Here is a 22,142-nt window from a genome sequence, read left to right as displayed (position 1 = left end):
GTCCATTTTTTTGTGAGTCGTGTGATAGCTGTGAATTGTGTGTGTGCGTGGTCGCTGAGCCACGCCTAGAGGTTCAACTCCTTAAACACATCTACAGGATTCCTCCGTGTTACATTAAGGGTGTGTGTATCATCAAAATTCCCTTTATTAACGTGACAACTTGACAGCTTGCTGATGCGCAAACACAGTCAGTTTAATACGGTGTATTGCCCCTACCCCTGTAATCTCTCCTGCTTATCAATAGTGTCTCTATATAATCTGACTGAAAAATACTGTCTCCCCCCGCACAACCACCCCCCCACCCACACATCCCACATTAAAGATTAAAAAGTGTTAGTACTCTGAAACACAAATAAATGGAAAAAACACTTATTGCCTGATGGATGATATACAGTATATCAATTTCTGACGTTGATCAATATTGTGTGTGATTTTTTAAGCAATGCCTCTCTGTACATTTTGGGAAACCGCGGATCTCTCGCTGATGCTGTGTTTTATTTTTATCTTTTAATAGGGCACTGGGTTTCCTTTGGAACTGGATGGTCGTCGAGCCCAGCATCTGGTCTCTCTATTCACGCGACAACAGCTGAAAAAATAAACCAGATATATATCCTTCTCTCCCGCCTTGCTTCCTCATTAGTGTCTCTGTGTGTTTACCGTTCTGTTCGTTTGTGAGCGAGATGGAGCCTCCCTCTCGTGTGATACTCAAGCAGCCTCTGTGGTCGTGTGCGGTGTGGAAAGATTGGTTGAGTAGCAGTCGGAGACGACGCTTCCAAATCGCACTTAAACGCCCACTCAGAAGGGAAGCGTCTGCACTTCCACCTGCCCCCCCCCCCCCCCCCCCCCCCCCCCCCATGGTGTGTTCTCCTCTATTGCCCACTTAAATTCCATCCCCTTGGTCTTTCCCCCCCCCCCCCTCCCTCGTCTCTCTAAGTCCTGGGTTGGTCTCTAGTGTTGGGACTAAAATTCTGGCACCACTCGGTTTCGCTCGCTCGCTCGCTCCCCGAGGTGGCGAAAAGGATAATGAGGTATAACTCACTTTTTAAAATTGCAACCAGGTTCAAGTTATTTCCACAGGAAACATTGTTCGACCTCTCTTCTGCTGCAGCGAAACTTTTGTAAGAAACGGCGATGACAGTCCGTCAACGCTCGGTATAGCGGGGACCGCTCCACGCTCCCCTCCCCTCCCCCCTCCCGCAACCCGTGCGTCACAACCAGTCACCCCCCCCACCCCCCCCCCCATTTCTCCCCTCTAATTCCCTGTGTCTCTCAACGTCATGGTCTCCCGACCACAGAGGAGAGAGAGAGAGAGAGTGCGTGATTGTGAGTTGAGTCCCGTTTTTCTTTTTCCCCTTTCTCTCTCTCTCTCTCTCTCTCTTTTAGGCCATGGTCTCTTTCCCTGGCAGTCTGCGGTCGTTGAAGGTGTGCATGTTGATGACTTCCTCCGTTTTGACCATGACGGGCGGCTGAGGCTTGTGTTTGAGCCTGCGCTGGCACTTGAGGGACACGCGCAGCTCGTCCACCATGGCGCTGCAGAAGGACCTCTGTGTGACGGGGAGGGAGAGGGACAGAGAGAGACAGAGAGAGAGACAGAGAGAGAGAGAGAGGGAAGGAGGGAGTAAGGGGTAGAGAAAGAGAATGGGTTTCAGGTTCAGGCCGCCTTGATGATCCAATGGTTTTACAGGCAGCAGAACAAACCCATGTCTCCACCCGGGAGAGGTTTGGGAGGTGGGGTGGTGGCTCCTATTGGGCAGCAGGCAGCCTGCCTCCCCCCGGCTGTCCCCCAGAGTCACAGCCAGGGGACTGAGGGAGGAGGAGGGTGACACAGTCGAGCAAAGGGAGGGTGGGAAAGCTCAGGGGTGAGGGAAACTGGATCGAGGGGGTGGGGGTGGGGGGGAGTGTTGCATAGATTGTGTACAGTAAAATCCCTAAGTGTTCATGTACATCTGAAGAGTGCACAAACTGAACCATTTGTATACTCTTCTTTTACAGTGTATACTAGGCAAAGATGGCAGTGTGTTTCAGAGAAGGGTAGAGGGATGCAGACCAGAAATAGTCCGCACTCACAAGAGGATATTTCTTTTAATTTGATTATTTCAGTCGCGTTTCAGGCCTTCATCAGCGTGTGATAAAGGCCTGTTGGCCGAAACAGTCAATTTGTCAGAGACTGCTCTGGTAAATAATCAAATTAAAAGAAAGATATATCCCCTTGTGAGCACAGACAGTTTCTATACAGTATGAAACACTGTGAATACGGTACAGAATGTCTGTACTACTGACTGGGCTTGACCTTATTGCTGGCTCACTTTCGTGTTCTGGGGAGCTTTCATATGAGTACATGCAGTTCCACATTGCATGATGTGATCTGTGTCAACTGTTGTCATAGCAGATACTACACAAGAGCATTTTACGATGCAGGAGCTTGCTGAATATGAATGATTGAATTGTAGATCCTAATTATAATCGTTTTTACTAGTCATATTATGTCATATTATGGTTATTATTCACATTCTGTACCAACAAAGCTCACGTTGAATCCTGGTCTACTAATTCAACGTGTTCCTATCTTTGTGCTGAACAATTGTTTACAGTGATGCAAGTTTTATTCTTTGTATTTTGCTTGTTTATTGATTTTTTTTGCTGTCCTGTGGTGAAGCTCTTTGTAACTGGCTTGGTCTCTTCTTGATAATATCACAGACTAAAATACCTGTGTGTCTCTCAGCTATACACAGTAGTGTCGGGAAATGCATGAACGTGGATATTCCTATTAAAAGGGGTCCCGCCCACCCCCTGGCTGTAACTGGTATGTATGGTTGTGAGCTGGTGAGGATGTGACTGGTTGGTGCTTCAGAAGGAGGTGAACACAGCGCAAAGGGTTTGAGGTAAATCTGAACTCAGTGCCATAATGATATATGATCCTAAAAGACAGACACACAGATACGTACGTACGCACGTATACATATCGTCACTGTCGGGCAGAAACCTCGTATCTCCAAGTTTCAAATTTGTAAATTTCTTGCAAAGTAAAGCCCTGCTTCTTCATACAAGGCCGTCGCACAAAAGTAGTGAAAACAGCCGATCTAAATCATTTAAAAAAATGATAAATACAAAACAAACGGTTTTAGACATACAAGGTTTCCACACGAAAACGACGATATATACATACACGCATAAGCACAGATGCGTGCACAGCACAAACACACACGTACAGTAGAGCAATACGGTACATTTCCCCGTCCCCCGTGTGCCCGGCCCGCCGAGCAGCATGACTTATTGATGCGTGTTGCCAGGGGCGTCACACCAAACTCTGGGCCCTGGGTACAAGGATTCACTGCGGGCCCCCCCATGAATGTTAACTATTGAAAAATAGCAGATATACAAGCTCACAGCGCGGCACCGAGTGCCGCGCTGTGAGCTTGTTTATCTGCTATTTTTCAACAGCTAAAGTTACTAGGGCCCCTCCACCTTGGGCCCTGGTAACTCAGTCCCACTTTCCTACCCCTTGTGACGCCCCTGCGTGTTGCATCTCGTCTGACTCAGATCCACGCATGGTGTTTCTGCACGGCCAATTAAACTGCTGCTTCTCTCTCCACTTGTTCTCCCGTATAAGCTACTCTGGCATCTGCAAATATTGTGTTGGAAGAAGAATTCCATCATCACTGTGACTCAGACCAGTGGTTTCTCAAACGCTTGGAATTTCGAAAGAACCTCCATGACTCTTGTCTTGAATTATGGAAAGATCACATTGTCTCACAGTCGTTCAGAACCCCATGCTTATACCATGACAGCCTTTTCTCCCTGAAACATTTATCTTCCTTCATAAGCATCGATGACACTGATCATGGCTTGATCTAACAAACACTCTCATAAGAAAACAGCATGGTACACATGTTGCTAGGCGTTCTTCACCTAAATTGGATTTTATTAAATGTTTGGCAAGAGAGAGAGTGTGGCCGCTTGTGCACTTCAGTTAATTCAGTAGCCCTTTCCTGTATGTCTTGTCTGTACAGACGTACGTTGAATTCGCAGGCCAACGCGCCATTGTTTAGGTATACGTCTATGTGCCTTCAATGAAAACATTTTGCAGCTTATGCCCAAAAATAATCAAGACGTCTCCCTAGCCAGAGGGACCTGTTTGAGATGTATTGCTCACGCCACGGCCACTGATTGTCGGAACCACTCCGACCAACAGGCTTTTCATGGCTATTGATTTTCCTCCCAGTGAAATTGAATGGCACGGCAATGTTTTACCAGTAACGGCCATAAAAGCCCCAGGCTTGGTGGGCAAAGCAGCTCTCTCTCTCTCTCTCTCTCTCTCTCTCTCTCTCTCTCTCTCTCTCTCTCTCTCTCTCTCTCTCTCTCTCTCTGGGGACAGATTGCCATCATGGTTGCCTGCTGGTGTCATGTGCCGATTGATGGCTGCTGTTTAGGGTCATTGGATTACAGAGTTTTTATGACTCCCACAAACCTGCAGCTGTACAGCTGCACTGTACTGTTCAGGAGTGCGAGAGAGAGAGAGAGAGAGAGAGGGAGAACTACCCACTTCAAGAGGAGAAGGCTAAAATGGTGGGATCATAAATCTTGACACTTTACTGCCTGCTTTCCACGACTATGTGGTCGAAGTCCAACATAACGAGGGTGGTTTGGAGGTTTCCTGCCACGTGCAAACCCACCAAGGTTTGCATTTGAGCTCTGATGTTGATCACAGGATAAGATGCTGTGATGCAGATGGAATGAGGCATGGCTGCGGTGCGGTGTGGTCTTTGGATTCGCTCTCCGTGTCTCTCAGTCCCGGCGGGCGATAAACAAGTAGCTGTTTTGTGGTTTTTGACTGATCTGTGGTTTCCTGTTTGTTGTCGTCTGATTTTGGTGTGTGTGTGCGTCTGTGTGGTGTCTAGTTTAATGCCGAAAACAGACGATCGACAAGACACAACGTGTTGCTGAATGCGTCACAGTGTGAGTTTGTTGATCGGCTTTTTTTGGCACGCGACACCGTTGTGCTGTGTCTGTCTGTGTCTGAGTGGTGCGCACACTGTTGCGCATGCTTGAGCAACACTGTATCACCCCCAAACGTCAACATGTTACTTGAAGGGGGGGCAAATAGGGAACAAGTTGACTTTAAAAATATGTTAAAACGAAGGAGCCGCTCGGCTGTGGCTCAAGTCCGCTTGAGCCAACTCAGCGCCGTCCGAGTTATGTCCTATTTCAAGTCACATGTCGACGTTTGGTCAATAAGTCACAATATGACTTTTGGGGGTGAGACAGTGTTGGCATACACACGTCTGCTGAGTGGTGCGCACATGTGTGCGCATGCTTGAGCGTGAGAGTGTGCTCATGCAAACTTGTGCAGGTGGGTGCGTGCATGTGTGCGTGCCTGCGTGCGTGTGTGTGTGTGTGTGTGTGTGTGTGTGTGTGTGTGTGTGTGTGTGTGTGTGTGTGTGTGTGTGTGTGTGTGTGTGTGTGTGCAGTATAGGAGCGATGGGTTCCTCACACACGGCAGGTGGTCCCTGTTCCCCCGAGAGCCCTGGTGGTAACTGTGAGGCCCCAGCAGCCCCCGCGGCCCCCGCAGCAGCAGCAGCAGCAGCAGCAGCAGCAGCAGGAGGCAGGTAGAGAGGGAAGAGCAGCAGGAGGAAGAGGAGCGGGAGGAGGAGAAGTGGGAGGAGGAAGCGTAGGAGCAGCTACAGGGAGGGAAGGAGGAGCATGAGGAGGGAGAAGGGAGGAGGAGGAGGAGGTGGTGGCGGGGAGAGGGGAGGGTACGGTCAGGAGGAGAAGAAGGAGGAAGGGAGGGAACAGACCATGGTAATCATGGGAGTTTTGACGAGTCGGGGATGGAGGTGACAGGAATTCATGGGTTTCATTTGCAGTCCACACGTGTTGGCCATGTTGACAACACAGGTGTTCTGATTGGCGTAGAACAGTGGTTCTCAAACTTTCACATTTCAAGGTCTCCCCTTAACTCTGACAGCATACAACCAAATGGACCCGTGGTTCCATTTGTATGCTGTCAGAGTTACAGACTTGTATGGTTCAATTTAGACCCCCATAAAAGAACCCACAGAGTCCCTGGAATCCTCTTTGAGAACCACTGGCGTAGAACATGAGTTCTATGCCAATAACAATCAGACAGATTGAAACACCTGTGTTGGTCCTCAACATGGCCGTGTAGGACTACAAATGAAACCCATGAATACAAGAACGCTCGCCCCAAAACACGCTCGCCCCCGGGTCAAATCCGCCGACCTCGAAGCTGTCGGCAGCAGGTATTCCTAAGTGTAACCTGAGCAATACTATTATGCCTAAATCTGACCTTATTCCTAAACGTGACGTCAGATGTAACCTCAGTATGCCTAAACCTAACCTTATTCCTAATCTTATCCTCAGCTAAACTATGTCTAAACCTAAACTTATTCCTATAACCTTAACCTCAGTAAAACTATTATTCCTAACCTTAACCTCAGTAAAAACAAATACAAGAATACAGGAACCGCTGGGGGCGAGCGGTCCACAGAAAAAAATGGGGGCGTGTGTGTTTTGGGGGTGAGCCTTCCAGTTACCACGGTGACGGTACAACAATGTTCCGTTGAGGTCCTTCATGAGGCTCTTGTTGTGGTGTTGTTGTTGCTTTTTTTTTTTTTTGTCCAGAATCAATGTTGTTGCTGGTCTGAATCTGTGACACCAGAAGGCCAAAATTCAAGAACACGCAAGGCTTGTTTTGGATACAGTCAGAAATCCAAATGGTTCAAGAGGACAAAATGTGGACTTGGCTTGAGTGTGTAACAGTGGCATTGGAATTCAACTAGTGTTCGAATCATATTCATGTCAACCACTGTAGGTCCTGTGAAAGCTGGCTTTCAATAGTTATTAACTACTTCAAAAATCCAAATTTTCTTTATGTTTGGAAATGTGGAAATTAATCTTGCCTACAGTATAATGACACACTGTACCTAAAATAGGGACACCAGAATGAAAGGGGTCAAGGATATGTGATCATATAGTAATCATAAAGTCATCATTACATCAGAATGAAAAAGCCACCATGTAAGAGTGGAGATGGAATGTGTAAGAAGAATGCATGGGGAGCATACTGAAAGAGAAATAAATACAAAACAATAATGAAAATGTATGGAATGAACAACAACAATGGCAACCATGTGTGGATGAATCAAAATGACAAGCCTACAGCAGCCTATATTTTTGTAAACTTATCAAATGTTTATTGATAATCTTTTAATAAACTTTTTTTTTTATACAAGTATACGGCTTAATCTAACATAATGTTCTTGTCTGACACAGTCTGAGATTGGCAAATGCAGTAATCTCAAAAACAGACATTTTTAAGACATTAACACATCTATTTGGACTGGATTTAAAAACACCATTAACAGGACCTCTATCCATTGTACGAGAGGGTGTATGGCTCATCCCATTATATCAACGCCATGCTGCTATTTTTTCCGCTCCTTTCTAATGTTACAAAACAGAAGTAATTATAAAATGCAAATTGCCGGGTGTGCGCTATCAAGCATGTGAAACACAACAAAGAGATGCTTAGCACCACATTTTTCAAGTTGACACTTTCAGCATCATGGTAAGAAAACAACTCCAGTGCCGTAAAAAGTAGGTGGTAGTCAATTATGTGAAAGGGCCTGGAGCAATGAAACAAAATATATGGCTGACTTTCACAGATTAGCCTAATGACAATTTGCATTTGCATTGGACTGCGTGTGGTGGTCCAAGTGAGACATATCGCTGCACATTTTCCTCTTTTCTTTCACACACAGACATATCGTTGCTGTCGGGCAGAAACATATATCTCCATATTTGTTCATAAATGAATACCCTATGATATTAACCCATTTAGGCCTAGAATTAGAAGGATTCAAAAGACACTTATAGAATCGGGTCAAAATTCTAATGTTCACGACTTTTCAAAAATAGCAGATCTACGAGCTCGCAGCGCGGCACTCGGTGCCGCGCTGTGAGCTTGTATATCTGCTATTTTTCAATAGTTAAAGCATAAAATAATGATACACAAAATGTGTACCCGTTCTAAATGGGTTAATACATTATGACAGTAGCAAAAATAGCCGTCGTGAGATTGTAGATGTGCTATTTCTGCAATTCTTGGAAACATTTTCGAAAAACCTCTCCTATAATGACATGCCAAAAACAGGGACGCCAGGTTGAAAGATGTTATGTCTGTCTGTCAGGTTTTTTTTATATGTAAATATTTAACTATTGAAAAGAACTAAAAATAATTTATGACTAAATAGTAATTACATGGATTGGAACACAGGCTCCTTTTTTCTTTTCCTGAAACAGTCTGGGACATACAGTGCAAGGTTTCCGCCCGACCGCGATGATATATCAAATATAGATCCATTTCAGCAGGCCCTTGTTCGTTTTCATGACTGATTCATCTATTCTTGCAGAGTGGATGCAGCTCTGTACAGATGAAATCAATTACACTGTGGCGTGTGTGTGTGTGTGTGTGTGTGTGTGTGTGTGTGTGTGTGTGTGTGTGTGTGTGTGTGTGTGTGTGTGTGTGTGTGTGTGTGTGTGTGCGTGCGTGTGTGCGTGTGTGCGTGCGTGCGTGCGTGTGTACGTGTGTACGCGTGTGTGTGTGTGTGTGTGTGTGGTGCATCATGCCCCATGCTCTTAATTGACGACATTTCAGCAGCACAGTTAGTGCCATTTGCAAAACGGTGGGAAAGTGCTTACAATACAGTGCTTCTGAATAGACATTTTGAAAAGTGGTTCATAGACTTATCTCAAAGCTCTTTTCCACTACACAGGGTAAAACCAGGACCTTCCGGCATTGTACCCCATTATTAAAAAAAAGTGACAATAGTCGATCTACAAGCCCACAACACGCTGTGAGTTTATAGATCGGTATTTTCACTATTTTCGGAACATTTTGAAAGTATGACCTCTTCTCAGTTTTGGGTTCGTAGAACTCATGCTTAGTACAGGGCCCAAATGAGGTTCTGAGAACTTTTCTGGAACAGAGCCAGAACCTGTGAAAAAGGTTTCCTGGCTCGACACGGTTCTTGTTGTGAAAAAGAGCTTTTCAAAAACAGTCTTCTCAAACACCTGTCTGCATCATCAGGGTACAGTAGGTTTTGGATCCTGTAAATCTGTGACTGTGATAATATGTGGAGTTTCGCTCTCTTTGAATGAATAAGCTTCGCGTCCAAAGCGCATACCGCTTTTGGCGGAGGGGCGAGATGGTAAGAGGGGGGTTGTCAAGATGCTTATGGAAGTGCGTGTATCACTCTCTATTTCTTATCATTTGTGTCTGCTTCACCAGCCTCCATTATTGCCTGCTGCATACTGAAGCCTGAGTTGAGGGGCGTTCACACACTGAGCACATTCCTATAACCATAACTATATTGTTCACCATCGTATATATATATATATATATATTTTTTTTTTTTTTGGTGTGAAATCTGCCATCCACTCCATTATAGTTATAGCTATATTGCTCAGTGTGTACAGCCCTTTATACTTAGTTGAGTGCCAGTGTTGAACACCAGAAATGGCGAATCTACAAGCTCACAACACAATGCGTTGTGACACGCCGTGAGCTTGTAGATAGCCTATTTTTTGGTGCAAGAAATGGTGCGCAACCAAAATAAACCAGGCACTAGAGTAGGAAGATAACTGATGCATGATAGCAACTGGACAACTAAACCATCGCTATTACCAGTTACAATCACTGATAAATTAGAACAACAGTCAGACAATGACTATTTTAGGAAGAAAAGAAAGAGAGAAAAAAGCAATTAGCCTACTTGTTTAGAGGAGAAATGTCTTATAGATTATGAGACTCCAGCAGCTTCACTCAAGCTTCACGTATCTTGAGATAGTGTTTCATAATGGTCGTTGACTATATGCTAACAACACTTAAAATACATGGTAGATGTTGGTGACTTAACTTAATATTATTTCTGAGTTTATACTGAGTTGTATTATATGACTGCTTATATTTGACAAGGAAATCAGTATAGTAATGAGCTATGAGTTATGGTAGTAAATATTGAAATTTCTAAATAAGATATATGAAATATAGATCATATTATGTTCTACATTCTTTCAGCCTCAACACACCATTATTAATAGGCACTAGGCACAAGCTCACATTGTGTGTGTGTGTGTGTGTGTGTGTGTGTGTGTGTGTGTGTGTGTGTGTGTGTGTGTGTGTGTGTGTGTGTGTGTGTGTGTGTGTGTGTGTGTGTGTGTGTGTGTGTCCGTGTGTTTGTAATATATTGCAATGAAAGGTACTTTTTTTGACTGAGTTGAAAGACATTCCTTGAACAGTGGAAGGTTTCGCAGACAGCTGTTAATGACCATTCCTGCAGAGCCAAACCAAACACGGGACTTGGAGTGGGAATTGGGGTTATTTTTGTCCCATGATAAGCTATGAGAGGTATGAGAGCACCAGCTGTTGCTTAGACCATTAATATGTATATTTGTTCAGTTAATTCCAAAATGTAATAATTGCTCACAAGATTAGATGTCCCCAGATGTACAGCATATGAAGAACGTGTGTAAGTAGCTTGCTGTTGTGACCCAAAAAGGAAAGCTCTAGAATCAAACCATACATGACATGTGTTGTGTAATTGCCCAGATCTAGAACGGTTATCTGGAGTGGAATGTTTTAAGGGTGTGGGTCATGCATTAGAGCAGTGGTTCTCAAAGTGAGGTCCAGGGACCCTCTGTGTTCTTTGAGGGGGTTCCAAAAGGACCCTTACAGGTCTGTAACTCTGAGAGTGTACAAATGGAACCATGTGTACACTCTCAGAGTTATGTGGGTCCTTGAAATTAAATTAAAACAAAGTTTGAGAACCACTGCATTAGAGCAAACCTTATTGTTCCACATGTGCAGGTTTCATTAAACCTATGGTCCCAACCATGCACCGCTGCCAACAATCCAAACATTGTGCAAGAAGTGCCCGCTGTCGTTTAGTGATAAGTGTCCATTCACTCTAGTCTCAGAAAATACCGGGTCGTATACAGGGGCGTCACACCAAATTCTGGGCCCTGGGTACAAGGATTCACTGCGGGCCCCCCATGAATGTTAACTATTGAAAAATAGCAGATATACAAGCTCACAGCGCGGCACCGAGTGCCGCGCTGTGAGCTTGTAGATCTGCTATTTTTGAAAAATTGTGGAAATGTGTGCAAGAAACCTATGTCAAGGACCCCCAAGATCATATGTATTTGGCCACGGACCCCGATCTCAAAATATTTAGTTCCAGGGACCCCCAGAAGCAAAATTTGAGTTAGAAATGTTAGCTTAAAAAATACATATATTCAAAGATTTGCGCACATTTTCACGACTTTTCAAAAATAGCAGATATACAAGCTCGCAGCGCGGCACCGAGTGCCGCGCTGCGAGCTTGTATATCTGCTATTTTTCAATAGCTAAAGTTACTAGGGCCCCTCCACCTTGGGCCCTGGTAACTCAGTCCAACTTTCCTACCCCTTGTGACGCCCCTGGTTGTATATAATATCGGGCATTTCTAGAGCATCTTAATTTACAATACAAAAAGAAAGTCTCTTGAGTTTTTCTTGAGGTCATTTGGGATGGTGGTTAAAGTCTAGCCTGGGACTGGGTCCGTGATGACAGCAGAAATCCTCACGTTTCTTTTCTTGTTGTCGCCTTTGGGCCTAAATGAGTAAATGCAAAGAAACCAACCCTTATCTTATTGGTTATTATAATGGCATGGATGCAAAATAAGCTTCAGGAATTGAACAGATGGTCACTTAAAAATGCAAAGTGATTGAGCTCATATGTATTTATCTCGCTTCACATTACGTGAGGCAATTAGCTGAGTAAGAGCGGCCCACGTACTGCACATTATCCTTCACATACATTTACTGAGTCACTGTGTCTGAGGAATGGCATGACATCAATATTATCCTAGTGCCATTTTCTGTCCTATAGCGATGATAACCCATTTGTGTGTGTGTGTGTGTGTGTGTGTGTGTGTGTGTGTGTGTGTGTGTGTGTGTGTGTGTGTGTGTGTGTGTGTGTGTGTGTGTGTGTGTGTGTGTGTGTGTGGGTTGCATGATGATAACGGCAATATGTTGTGTCTCCTACTAAATACCTGGGAATTGTGTAAAACGGGAAAAAAAACAATGCTTTCATAAAGAAAGTATATTGTCTGTGTCGGGTGGAAACCTCATATGTCCAAAAAGGTATTCACATTTGAAAAAGTAGCAGATCTACAAGCTCAAAGCTCGAGCTTGTGGATCCACCATTTTCAGCAAAGAGGTTTGGTGTACAGGGGAAAAAGAGCAGACCAGGTACAGAGCAGGGGTGGACTGGGCATCTGGAATACCGGGATACCAGAATACTTTGACACCATTTTAGGATAATTTACAGTCATTTTTAGGCTGGGCAGCCACTAAGTGGAGAGGGCCAATCCTTCTGTAGCACAGGCCCACAGAGCAGAGAGACGTCACATGATTGGCCCACTGACTTGTCTATCATCTGAATACCAGCCCAGTAGCCCAATTACAGGTTATTGTGGCCCAGGAGTCCCACCCAAACATAAAACAGCTGATACAAGCCCACAATGCGTCGCTGCTCTGACGCGTTGTGGGCTTGTAGATCTTCTATGTTAGGTTCGCACCGGTTGTGGTGGGCCGGTCTGCGCCAAGATGCAAGGGCCAAATTTGTGTCCCAGTCCGCCCTGGTACAGAGCGAAAGGTCAAGTTTACAAAGTATTGGCCTGAAAAACGTTGATATGGAGATCGGAGGTTTCTGCCCGACAGCGACAACATTTGAACAGGGGCCTTCCTTCCCATACCTTTTCAAGTTGTGCGTTCTGTTTGGACTTGTAGAGAAACTCCCCCACGGCCACGAACACGGACAGGACGAGTCCGGCCGCCAGGACGATGAAGATCCCGCCGATGTTCTGCACGCCCAGGGCGCTGGCCTCCTTGCTCTCCTCCTCCGGACAGCCGTTGCCCCGCCACCACTTCTCCTTCATCATGTGCAGCTTGCCCTCCTCCTGGAGCTGCAGGATGGCGATGGTGATCTTGTCTCTGTACGGAGAGCCTGGAGGCGGGAGAGAGCAACAACAATACGTTAAATATGGGGTGCCATGATTCCCCCCCCCCCCCCCCCCCCCCCCCCCCTCAAACATGATGATCAGGTATTATGATTATACTAGGAGGAAGATTCTTTCCAAAAAAAGTGCATATAGTGTTAAAATTATGTTTTTATGTGGCCACACCCACCAGTTGATTAAGTATGCCTGGTTGGCAGGTGGGTGGTGACCCAGCTGAAGTTAGCCACACCCACAGTGTTGGGTGCATGGTAAAAGGGGAGGGGATGAGTTTGTGATGTCATTAAATCTGTGTTTTTCGATCGGGCCTTTTGACTCAATTGAGGCTTTCAGTTTTCAGAAAGAAACCAAAAATACACAGTGAAGAAAAATGTGCACATCTGGGGGTCACAGCTGGGGGTCTATTAGAGGAATGTTAACTCCATAGACACATACAAAACAGAAAAAGTACAAAACTATGGCACAAACTCTTTAAAGTTGTGGTGAAATCATAGAGTTATATGTGTTTTTCAACCCTTTTCATGTCAAGGTTCATTATTTATTCTGCATTAGAGACGCAGACCACCATTTGATGAGCCTCTCAGACCTCAAACTTTGACATGTTGTCCATAATTCCATGCTGTATTGATGTGGTACCATAGGAGAAATAACAGGTCAATCAAAATAAAAATGATTCTACATTCTGTAATTGTGTAGACTTCTTGTAAATGAAGTAGGGATTCAAATGGTAGAAGCACGTGCAGTATCGTTTTAAATGCAGAAGTCCTGCAATCCCAGATTTCAGTGGCGTCAGTTTAGAAAAAGCTAAGGTATGGCAACATGACTGGTGTCTTGCACGCGCGCGAAGGCGCGTGTGGCATGTTAATAAACATGCCACAATTAACAATAATGCATTGCACCTGTGCAGCTGACCTGCGGAACCTGGGAATATACCATTTTGTCAGAATGGGGAGAATACTGTAATTCAACAACGTAACCAGCATAGACAAAGAGACATTCATGGATTTATATTTAAAAGTAACTTTTATTTTCCCCCTTGGACCCAAGGTATGGCAGCTGCATACCCCTGCCATACCCAATTGACGCCCCTGCCAGATTTGATGGCAAACTGTTAGAGCGGTTCTGGGGGCTTGGGTGAAATGGCTATTTCGGTCATTTCGGTCGACTCAACCAATCAGAAAGTCCCATCCCTTCAGGCTATGGAACGCTGGAATCTCACTCACTGCAGCTGTGTACAGCAGAGGGCTAGTGTTTGTAGCCTGCCGCTCAAACTGCCCAAGGGAGAGAGAGAGAGAGACGGCCAGTGTGAAGCATGTTTGTTACTACGTTGCTTAATTCTAACCCAAATTGTTTTCAGATACATATTTTAGTTTAAAATGATTCATACAACGTCTGGACGGGATCTTGAATGAGATTCAGAATGGAGTTTTTTGGAGGAACGTGAGCAATGGGAATCAAACAGGCGAACGAAATCAGGATTCATTCTTGGGAGTCTATCTACGTCATCACGCCACACGTTTTTCTTTGGCAGGAAGTAATTTGCTTTTTAGGGACCTCGATATTTACGCAAAATATCCGAATAGCAATACAATACTATGAATATTGGTTCACTAATTGTTATTTGATGTTTTAAGTATAGTGTTGAGTTTCGCTGGGAAACTGCCTGTCAGGTGAGCACCTCACTGAGGCGGGGCAGTGGGACAGAGGCAGAGTACAGCGCAGAGGACACATTTTATTGATAAAATATGACATTGATTGTGCATCACAATGATAAATTATTACATGACTTGCTTGCACAGCAGTATAAAACAATAAAACTCAAATGCATCCAAGGGAATTATACTCCTTATCCTTTCATCAGATGAGTTTCCGGTAGCTATATAACTTGTTGCTGGCTTTAATACCTAAGATTATACAAAGTGAGCCTTGTGGTGTTCTTTTTGTCTGTACAAACTGTATGAATTCTTTCAAATCAAGATGAGGGCAGCCGCCTACGCCCTACGCACACACAGTTCTCTAAGCATTATTTGCATCGACTAGAGCTAACAGCTACTGTGTGTGTGTGTGTGTGTGTGTGTGTGTGTGTGTGTGTGTGTGTGTGTGTGTGTGTGTGTGTGTGTGTGTGTGTGTGTGTGTGTGTGAGTGTGCGTGTGCGCGCGTGTGTGTGCGTTTAGATGCAAAAAGAGCAGCAACCATGCTTTGCACGTTCTGAGTTCTACAGATCAAAACCCCAGGCAGCCACACGCTGAGAGCCCTGATTATACCTGAAGGGTGAAACCTAACAACAAACCCCAGGGAACCTACATTATAGCTCCTCTCACACTCCTGCTCACCAGAGCCCCCTGTGGTAGGACTTTCACATCACAATCAGGATGTTACTGCGGCTCTTGCTGAATTATCCAAAAATAATATATATCTATAATACCACTGATTACCTTGTACACTCAAAACGAGCCTGTCCTGATGCAATGGGACTGGGGTGTGGGCATGTTTACATATCAAGAAGATAACTCCTGGCACCGTTGTCTCCTTTGTTTGCATTATAGGATTACATTATGTGCAATGGCGGACATGGACACAATAGCACTGATTGTATCCCATGTTTTTTGGAGGGACAGCGAATGCATTTTCCGGCAGCGGCACCTGCCGCGGCATTGCCAGAAGTGCCGACAACATCCACGGCAACAACAGCGGCAGACGCCTCCGCAACAGCGGCAGACGCCACGGATTAAGAATAATTGCTGCGGCATAGGAATCATTGCCGTGGCTGTTGCCGGCACTTCTGGCAGTGCCGCGGCAGGTGCCGGTGCCGGAAAGTGGTTTTTTGTCCTCTTTTTTTTTTTTACAAATAGGCCTACATCTGTCTACAAAAGTTAAAATATTGGTACAGTTTTCCGGTTCATAACTTAGCAGAAGTTCAGAAATGTATACATTTTATTTTATATTTTGGCCCTAACCATTCTGTGCCTTACAGTATAAACAAAGAGTGGTGTTTTCAAACCAATGAGTTGTCAAACTGGAAGCCAGTTTAAAGATCTAACAAGGTTACAGTAGTCGAGTCTATTGAAGATGCAAGCATGGATTTTTCCAAATCCCGCTGAGACATAAGTCCTTTAATCCTTGATTGTTAATGTGATAGACAGTAGTCTGACTTTGCCTTAATGCGGCTGTGGAAATTCAGATCTGAGTCCGTGACTATACAGCAAGATTTCTGAAGTTTTTTGTGAAACTGAAGAAAAGTTTGCCATATCCAATCGCTGATTTGATCAACGCACTTACTTGATACTTGCATTAGATTAGACCACATGTTCCCTGATTATATTGTTATGTACATTTCTGTCACATAATTAAGCTAAAATATTGTACTGTAGATGTTGAACAAAAGTGGAGCCTTGGAGATCGAACTCTGCATATCATTTTTGTCTATTCAGACATCTATTTATACAAGTAAGTAATTAAGTATTTAACAATACTCTATGATTCATAATTTGCTTAATATGGATTTTCCACATAAAATGTAAAAAATCACACCCAATGTGAAGTGAGCGGTGGTCGTGTTCACGGGACCAGTGACATCACAGCTCAATTCTTGAGGTAGCTCCCTATAATTGAAGTGGAAGAATGTGAAAATGTGCAAGTTGCAAGTTCTACACAGTAAGACGCCTAAGGGCGAAAAGTCGCGCCATCTGTCTTGGCCATACCTGTATATTGATTCGGTTTGTGTGGTTCTCCTAACAGGGCATCATATGGGATAAAATCCCTTTTATGCCCATTGCCCATATATGGAGATCCATAACAGAATCCTTTTTATGCCCATATATGGAGGTCCCTGCTCTGAGTATCTGACATCACTGTGATGTCACAGTGATGTGTCACCGTTACCCGTCCAGACGAGACAAGCTGTGACGGTTCTTGATAGTAAACGGTCACAATAACTAATCTGAATATTCAAAGTCATGCCACCAAGAGGAGTTACCATAACTGCAGGAAAAAAACGTAACAACAAAAACGTGTGTTTGAGAGGACGGGGGCTTGATGTGGGATTCCAACCAGCTTATGACTGTGCCAGAACCTCCCACCCAGTTTTCCTTTCCTTCAGATCATCTCTGCTCGAGGGCCTCTAGGTGCTTGACTCCCATATTTTAGAACAACTGGCCCCGTGTACCATTCAGAAGCATCATATCATGGTGAAGAGCAATGTGATACACGCTTTGTTCTTTGTCATTCATTTCCATCTAAATGCCTTCCCTTTCCGCAACGATGGATCATCAGCCAAAGCGTCTGATACCGTAACTCGCCCATTCAGCCTGGTGGCCTTGAAACTCGGCCAACTCGGTGGGATCAAAGTGCCATTTTGTGCCAGCCAGATACACGAGTAGTGCAGTGTTATAAATGGAGGCTAGAGTAAAGAAAAAAGAAATACTGGTTGGTACCAAAACAATCTCCTGCCAAGTGCAAGCTTGTGGATCAGCTTTTTGCAGCAAAGATATTTTAATGTAGGGCAAAAAAGGAGGGGGACTAGTATAAACCCCTGGGGAACTCCGGTCAACTAAGTAGGGTTTAAGCTGGCTAATTTAAATGAATTTCTACTAGATATTATGCTATGTTATGTCATTTATAGATTTTTTTCCCCCGTTAACCATAAGTATTTATGTCTTTGCATGTTATGTGTGGCTTAATGCATTTAAGGGTATGTGTGATATTTAACAAAGAAGACTTCAAAGACAAGGAGAGAGTGTAAAAACCCGAGCCTCACGAGTCCCTTTTGTTAAATGTAGTGAGAACTTTCTATGTAATCTGGATGAGTAAGGGATTTGTGTGTGTGTGGAGGGGGGGACAGTTCATATGTTGTGTTTGTCAATGATAAACAGGACAATTATATTCATTTGAGAGCTGAAAACAACATATGTGCCCGTAAAAGCAGTGCTTAATCCGTCAGTGGAAGGAAGAGTGGGAAGCGTATAGTGACAGGCCACGGTGAATCCAGAATAAGACACGACATAACTGTAATATGCCAGATCAAGGCAGAGTAATAGCTCCCAGATCCCTAATGCATTGTCTTGAGAAAAAAAAAATACAGCATGAGAAATTCAAATGTGCTGCTGCAACGACTGCCATTCCGAACGCCTGTGTATATTTAGTTCAGCAAAGGCAACGCTGCTGAGCTCTCCTGCTATCGTGACACATCAAACGAGTTGTTTTGCACGTTAACCCATTTAGAACGGGTACACATTATGTGTATCATTATTTTAGCTCGTAGATCTGCTATTTTTGAAGAATCTTGAAAATTTGAATTTTGACCCAATTCTATAAGTGTCTTTTGAATCCTTCTAAGATTTTTTGAAAAACCTATGTTTCTGTGTCAGCAATCTGGCCAGCCATCGTCAAAGAAAAGGTCCTTTTCACTTAACTGGAGCTCAGTTAGTCTGTTCTTGAGAGACTACTATGTCAGTGGTTCTCAAACCTTTTCATGTGAAGGACCCCCAAAATTATATTTATTTGGCCACGGACCCCCATCTCAAAATATTTAGTTCCAGGGACCACCCAGAAGCAAAATTTGAGTTACAAACGTTCGCTTTGAAAATTGTAGCAGATCTACAAGCTCGCAGCGCGGCACTCGGTGCCGCGCTGTGAGCTTGTATATCTGCTATTTTTCAATAGTTAAAGCATAAAATAATGATACACATAATGTGTACCCGTTCTAAATGGGTTAAAGTCTGGCTACGAGCACCAAAGGAAAGGCAAATAGACGTGGTGGTGAATGTTTAAAATGATTACATCCTGGGGACTGGCTGGGGGAAAGGCCTAGAATGTATAATGAATGTGGTTTTGAAAATATGGAGAGCCATGGAGCTCTTGTCTTGCGCTCTGATCTGCACTCTCAGATGAAGCGGTCATCTTTCTTTGTGTTCACACTGTCCTCAAGACTATACAGGCCAAGCCTCCGTCTAATTTCCTCTTTGTTTCCTCTCTATCTTCAGACGGCACGCAGATCCAAGAACGGCGGGTGGGAGGAGGGCAGTGTTGATTTAGTTAGAATATCTTTATTTAGATCAGTCGTCGTCTCCTGAATAAAATTCGGTTTAGTTTTAGTTATATTTTAGACGTCTGAAATGTTTTCGTTTTAGTCTAGTTTTAATTGACTGAATACCATAAGATTTTAGACTAAATTTTTTTTTGCCGTGATGGAGTTGAAATGGCTGATTTATATTCAGCTGCAGAAAGAAATAGGCAGATCTCCAAGCTCACAAGGTGTCGCAGCACGACACATTGTGAGGTTGTGGATCGGCTATTTTCGGAGAGTGACACATGCACACAACCAGGCATTAAATGACTTGTCTTAGTTCTACTGGATCTCTAGTCATTTTAGTCTAGTTTCTTATTAGATTTTTATATATATTTTTTTGTCATAGTTTTAGTCTATGAAAGGCAGCAGTAGCGGGGTCAGGTCAAGGCTTTGGAAATGAAGTCGACTCACTCATAAGGGGAGTGGATGGCGGCAACTCAGGGCAACGACCGCCCGCTGACTATAACAAACCACCCCCCTCCGCACCACACACCGCACCGCTTAATGATTAAAACGGCCTAATGAAGGTGAATGAAGATGGATGGTAATAAGGGAGAGAGACGGAGAGGGAAGGAGAGAAAGACAAGGGACATGACGGGGCCAGAGGATGTAATGGTTGCACTCTAAGAGCAGAATGAAGGACCTGGGCAAGTGCAAAGTGGTGACATGTTGGGTGACATGACCGTCCATGACTCCTAATGGCCTCTCCTGGGAGAAGGAGGAGGAGGTCTACTGAAAACACACCACGTGTTCTTGTGTACTACCGATGGAAGAAGTACTCACATGGTATACTGAAGTAAAAGTATCAATACTGCCATGTAGATATAATCAGTTACAAGTAGAATTCCCTTATTCAAAAGTGCAAAAGTATCGGTATCAAAATATACTCGAAGTACCAAAAGTAAAAGTTACTCATTGTGCAGAATGTCCCATTTCACAAATTCAAAATGTATAGAAAATCTTTAAAATTTGTGTTTTGTGATAATGATCAAGATCTACAAAGTAACTAGTAACTATGTTTTCGTAGAATTGTAGTGTAGTAAAAATACAATATCTTCCTCTGAAATATATATATATATATATATATATATATATATATATATATATATATATATATATATACCTGTAGTTAACTAAAATAGAAGCCAAAGGGGGAAAAAAATAAAACTACAACCTAAAACTAGTGGTGTAACGCTATACATATTTGGACCAAACCATTTCGGTATGTTCGGTTTGCAAAGAAACTATTTTGCATGAGAAACCTAAATTCTTCCCACAGAAACATATTAAGGGAGCACCATACACAGAATGCTGTTCAGACAGAATTCTACAAAGACAGCTCACTTTAGCCCTAAAGCCAATCATGTTGGCAGCCGAGAAGAATCAAGAACCCCCCGCCCCTCTCCCCCAACCAACACTTTGGTTTCTCTGTGAAATAAAACAACAGAGAAAGACAAGTGGATGAGACGAAAGCCATGTGCCGCCATTGTTCAGCCACGATCAGGTATGCTGCTGGCAACACATCAAACATGCTTTGCTAGCCCATTTGAAATGGCACCACCACGTGAATGTCAATGTGCATATCACTGCTGCTTGAAGGAGGAGAAAAAAAGCAAGGCTGCGATCAAAGAAAACATGGAGGACAGATACTCTGCTTGGCATGATTTCCTCCAAAGATGCACATTTATTGGTCCATGTTTCAAGGCCCTACAGTACCTCATGTTGATGAGACCCGTCGTGACAGAATCTTCAACATCAGCCTAATCACAAAGTAGTAACCATGGAAGAACAGTTATTGTGTTCAATGTCTTGTGCATAAATGTCAGTATTAATTCAATTAGAGTTGTAATGTAGTAGTAGTAGTAATGTAAGTCAAGTAAGTTATCATCAAGTGACAATAAATCTCCTCCATCTTCCCGTAAAGAGGAAAATGTTTGCAAACTCGTCAAGGGAGGATAGAAAACAAGCCTATACTTTGCAACCAGTGAAATAAGAGGTTCTATTATTCCCCCATTACTGTACCAGGAAAGCCGAAAACCTACAACCTAACCAAACCGTAATTGTGTTGTGTTGTCACAACCCTAAACTAAATAGAAAATAAAATACATGCAATTGCATGTGAAATCATCATATCATATCTGATAGTCATATTTGATCGTGAAAAACTAAAATGCATGTGTAAAACTATACTGTAACTAAAGCTAAACTGAATTCAAACACCAAACAGGGGAAAAGAATCATAAAAACTAAAACTAATTTCAAAACTATAATACAAACAACGTATCTCCCCCTATAGTATTACAGAGTATTATCAATTATTTTAATTCTGCTCCACTACATCTCAGAGGAAGATATTGTCCTTTTACTCCACTACAATTATTTGAAAACTTTAGTTTGTAAAATTTTATTATTACAAAACATACTCCAGCCCTATAAACTTTGGCAAGATTTGTATGCATTCTGAAAACTTGCCAACAAACGCCAACACTTTTGTACTTTTTCTCAAGTGAAATTTGAATAACAGACTTTTACAATGTTTTATTGATACTTTTAACCTAAGTAAAACATGCGGGTACTTTTTCTACCACTGCTTTTAGCCACTAAATATAATCGTTGCCCTTCACAGCTAGCTCGCTGTACAGGGAACCAACAACAGACGTTGCCAATGAGCGGATTGAGCCTAGCAGTAAACATTCCATTAGCGTGAGCTACGGCCAAGCGCTCGGAGGTGAGCTAAGTATGTCCATTACGGAGTCCAGAGGACTGTGCCAAAGGCGCTGAGCGAGCGCCGTCGCGCCATCAAGGCCTAAGGTACTAATACGGCCTGACAACTCCTCTCTGTTAAAGTCAATGAGATATATGCTAAATGCCCCACCGCTATATGGGAATACAGGGCTGCATATGGTAAAGGCTACTAAAAGGGTAGGATTAGCAATTTAAATGCCTTGTTCTGGCTGCATGTGAATGGCCCACGAGGGAGTAATGATGCTAAACAC

The 22,142-nt window shown here is 43.6% G+C and overlaps 1 protein-coding gene across 2 annotated transcripts in view; it reads right to left on the bottom strand.

Moving 5' to 3' along the window:
- Positions 1 to 1,379: 1,379 nt before the first annotated feature.
- Positions 1,380 to 22,142, bottom strand: part of grik2 (glutamate receptor, ionotropic, kainate 2) — a gene marked incomplete at both ends in the record, with an annotated part of 235,751 nt that continues 214,988 nt past the window's right edge. For both annotated transcript variants that reach the window (XM_080737324.1, XM_080737325.1), the window contains 2 exons: positions 1,380 to 1,544; positions 12,819 to 13,069. In XM_080737324.1, coding sequence (XP_080593450.1) covers positions 1,380 to 1,544; positions 12,819 to 13,069 — 416 coding nt within the window. The remainder of the gene's footprint in view (positions 1,545 to 12,818; positions 13,070 to 22,142) is intronic.

The sequence above is a fragment of the Nannobrachium achirus genome (assembly GCF_963921795.1).
Source record: "Nannobrachium achirus genome assembly, chromosome: 2".
NCBI classification, from domain to species: domain Eukaryota; kingdom Metazoa; phylum Chordata; class Actinopteri; order Myctophiformes; family Myctophidae; genus Nannobrachium; species Nannobrachium achirus.
The sequence above is the reverse complement of the archived record's forward strand: the minus strand, read 5'-3'. Positions and strand labels throughout refer to the sequence as shown.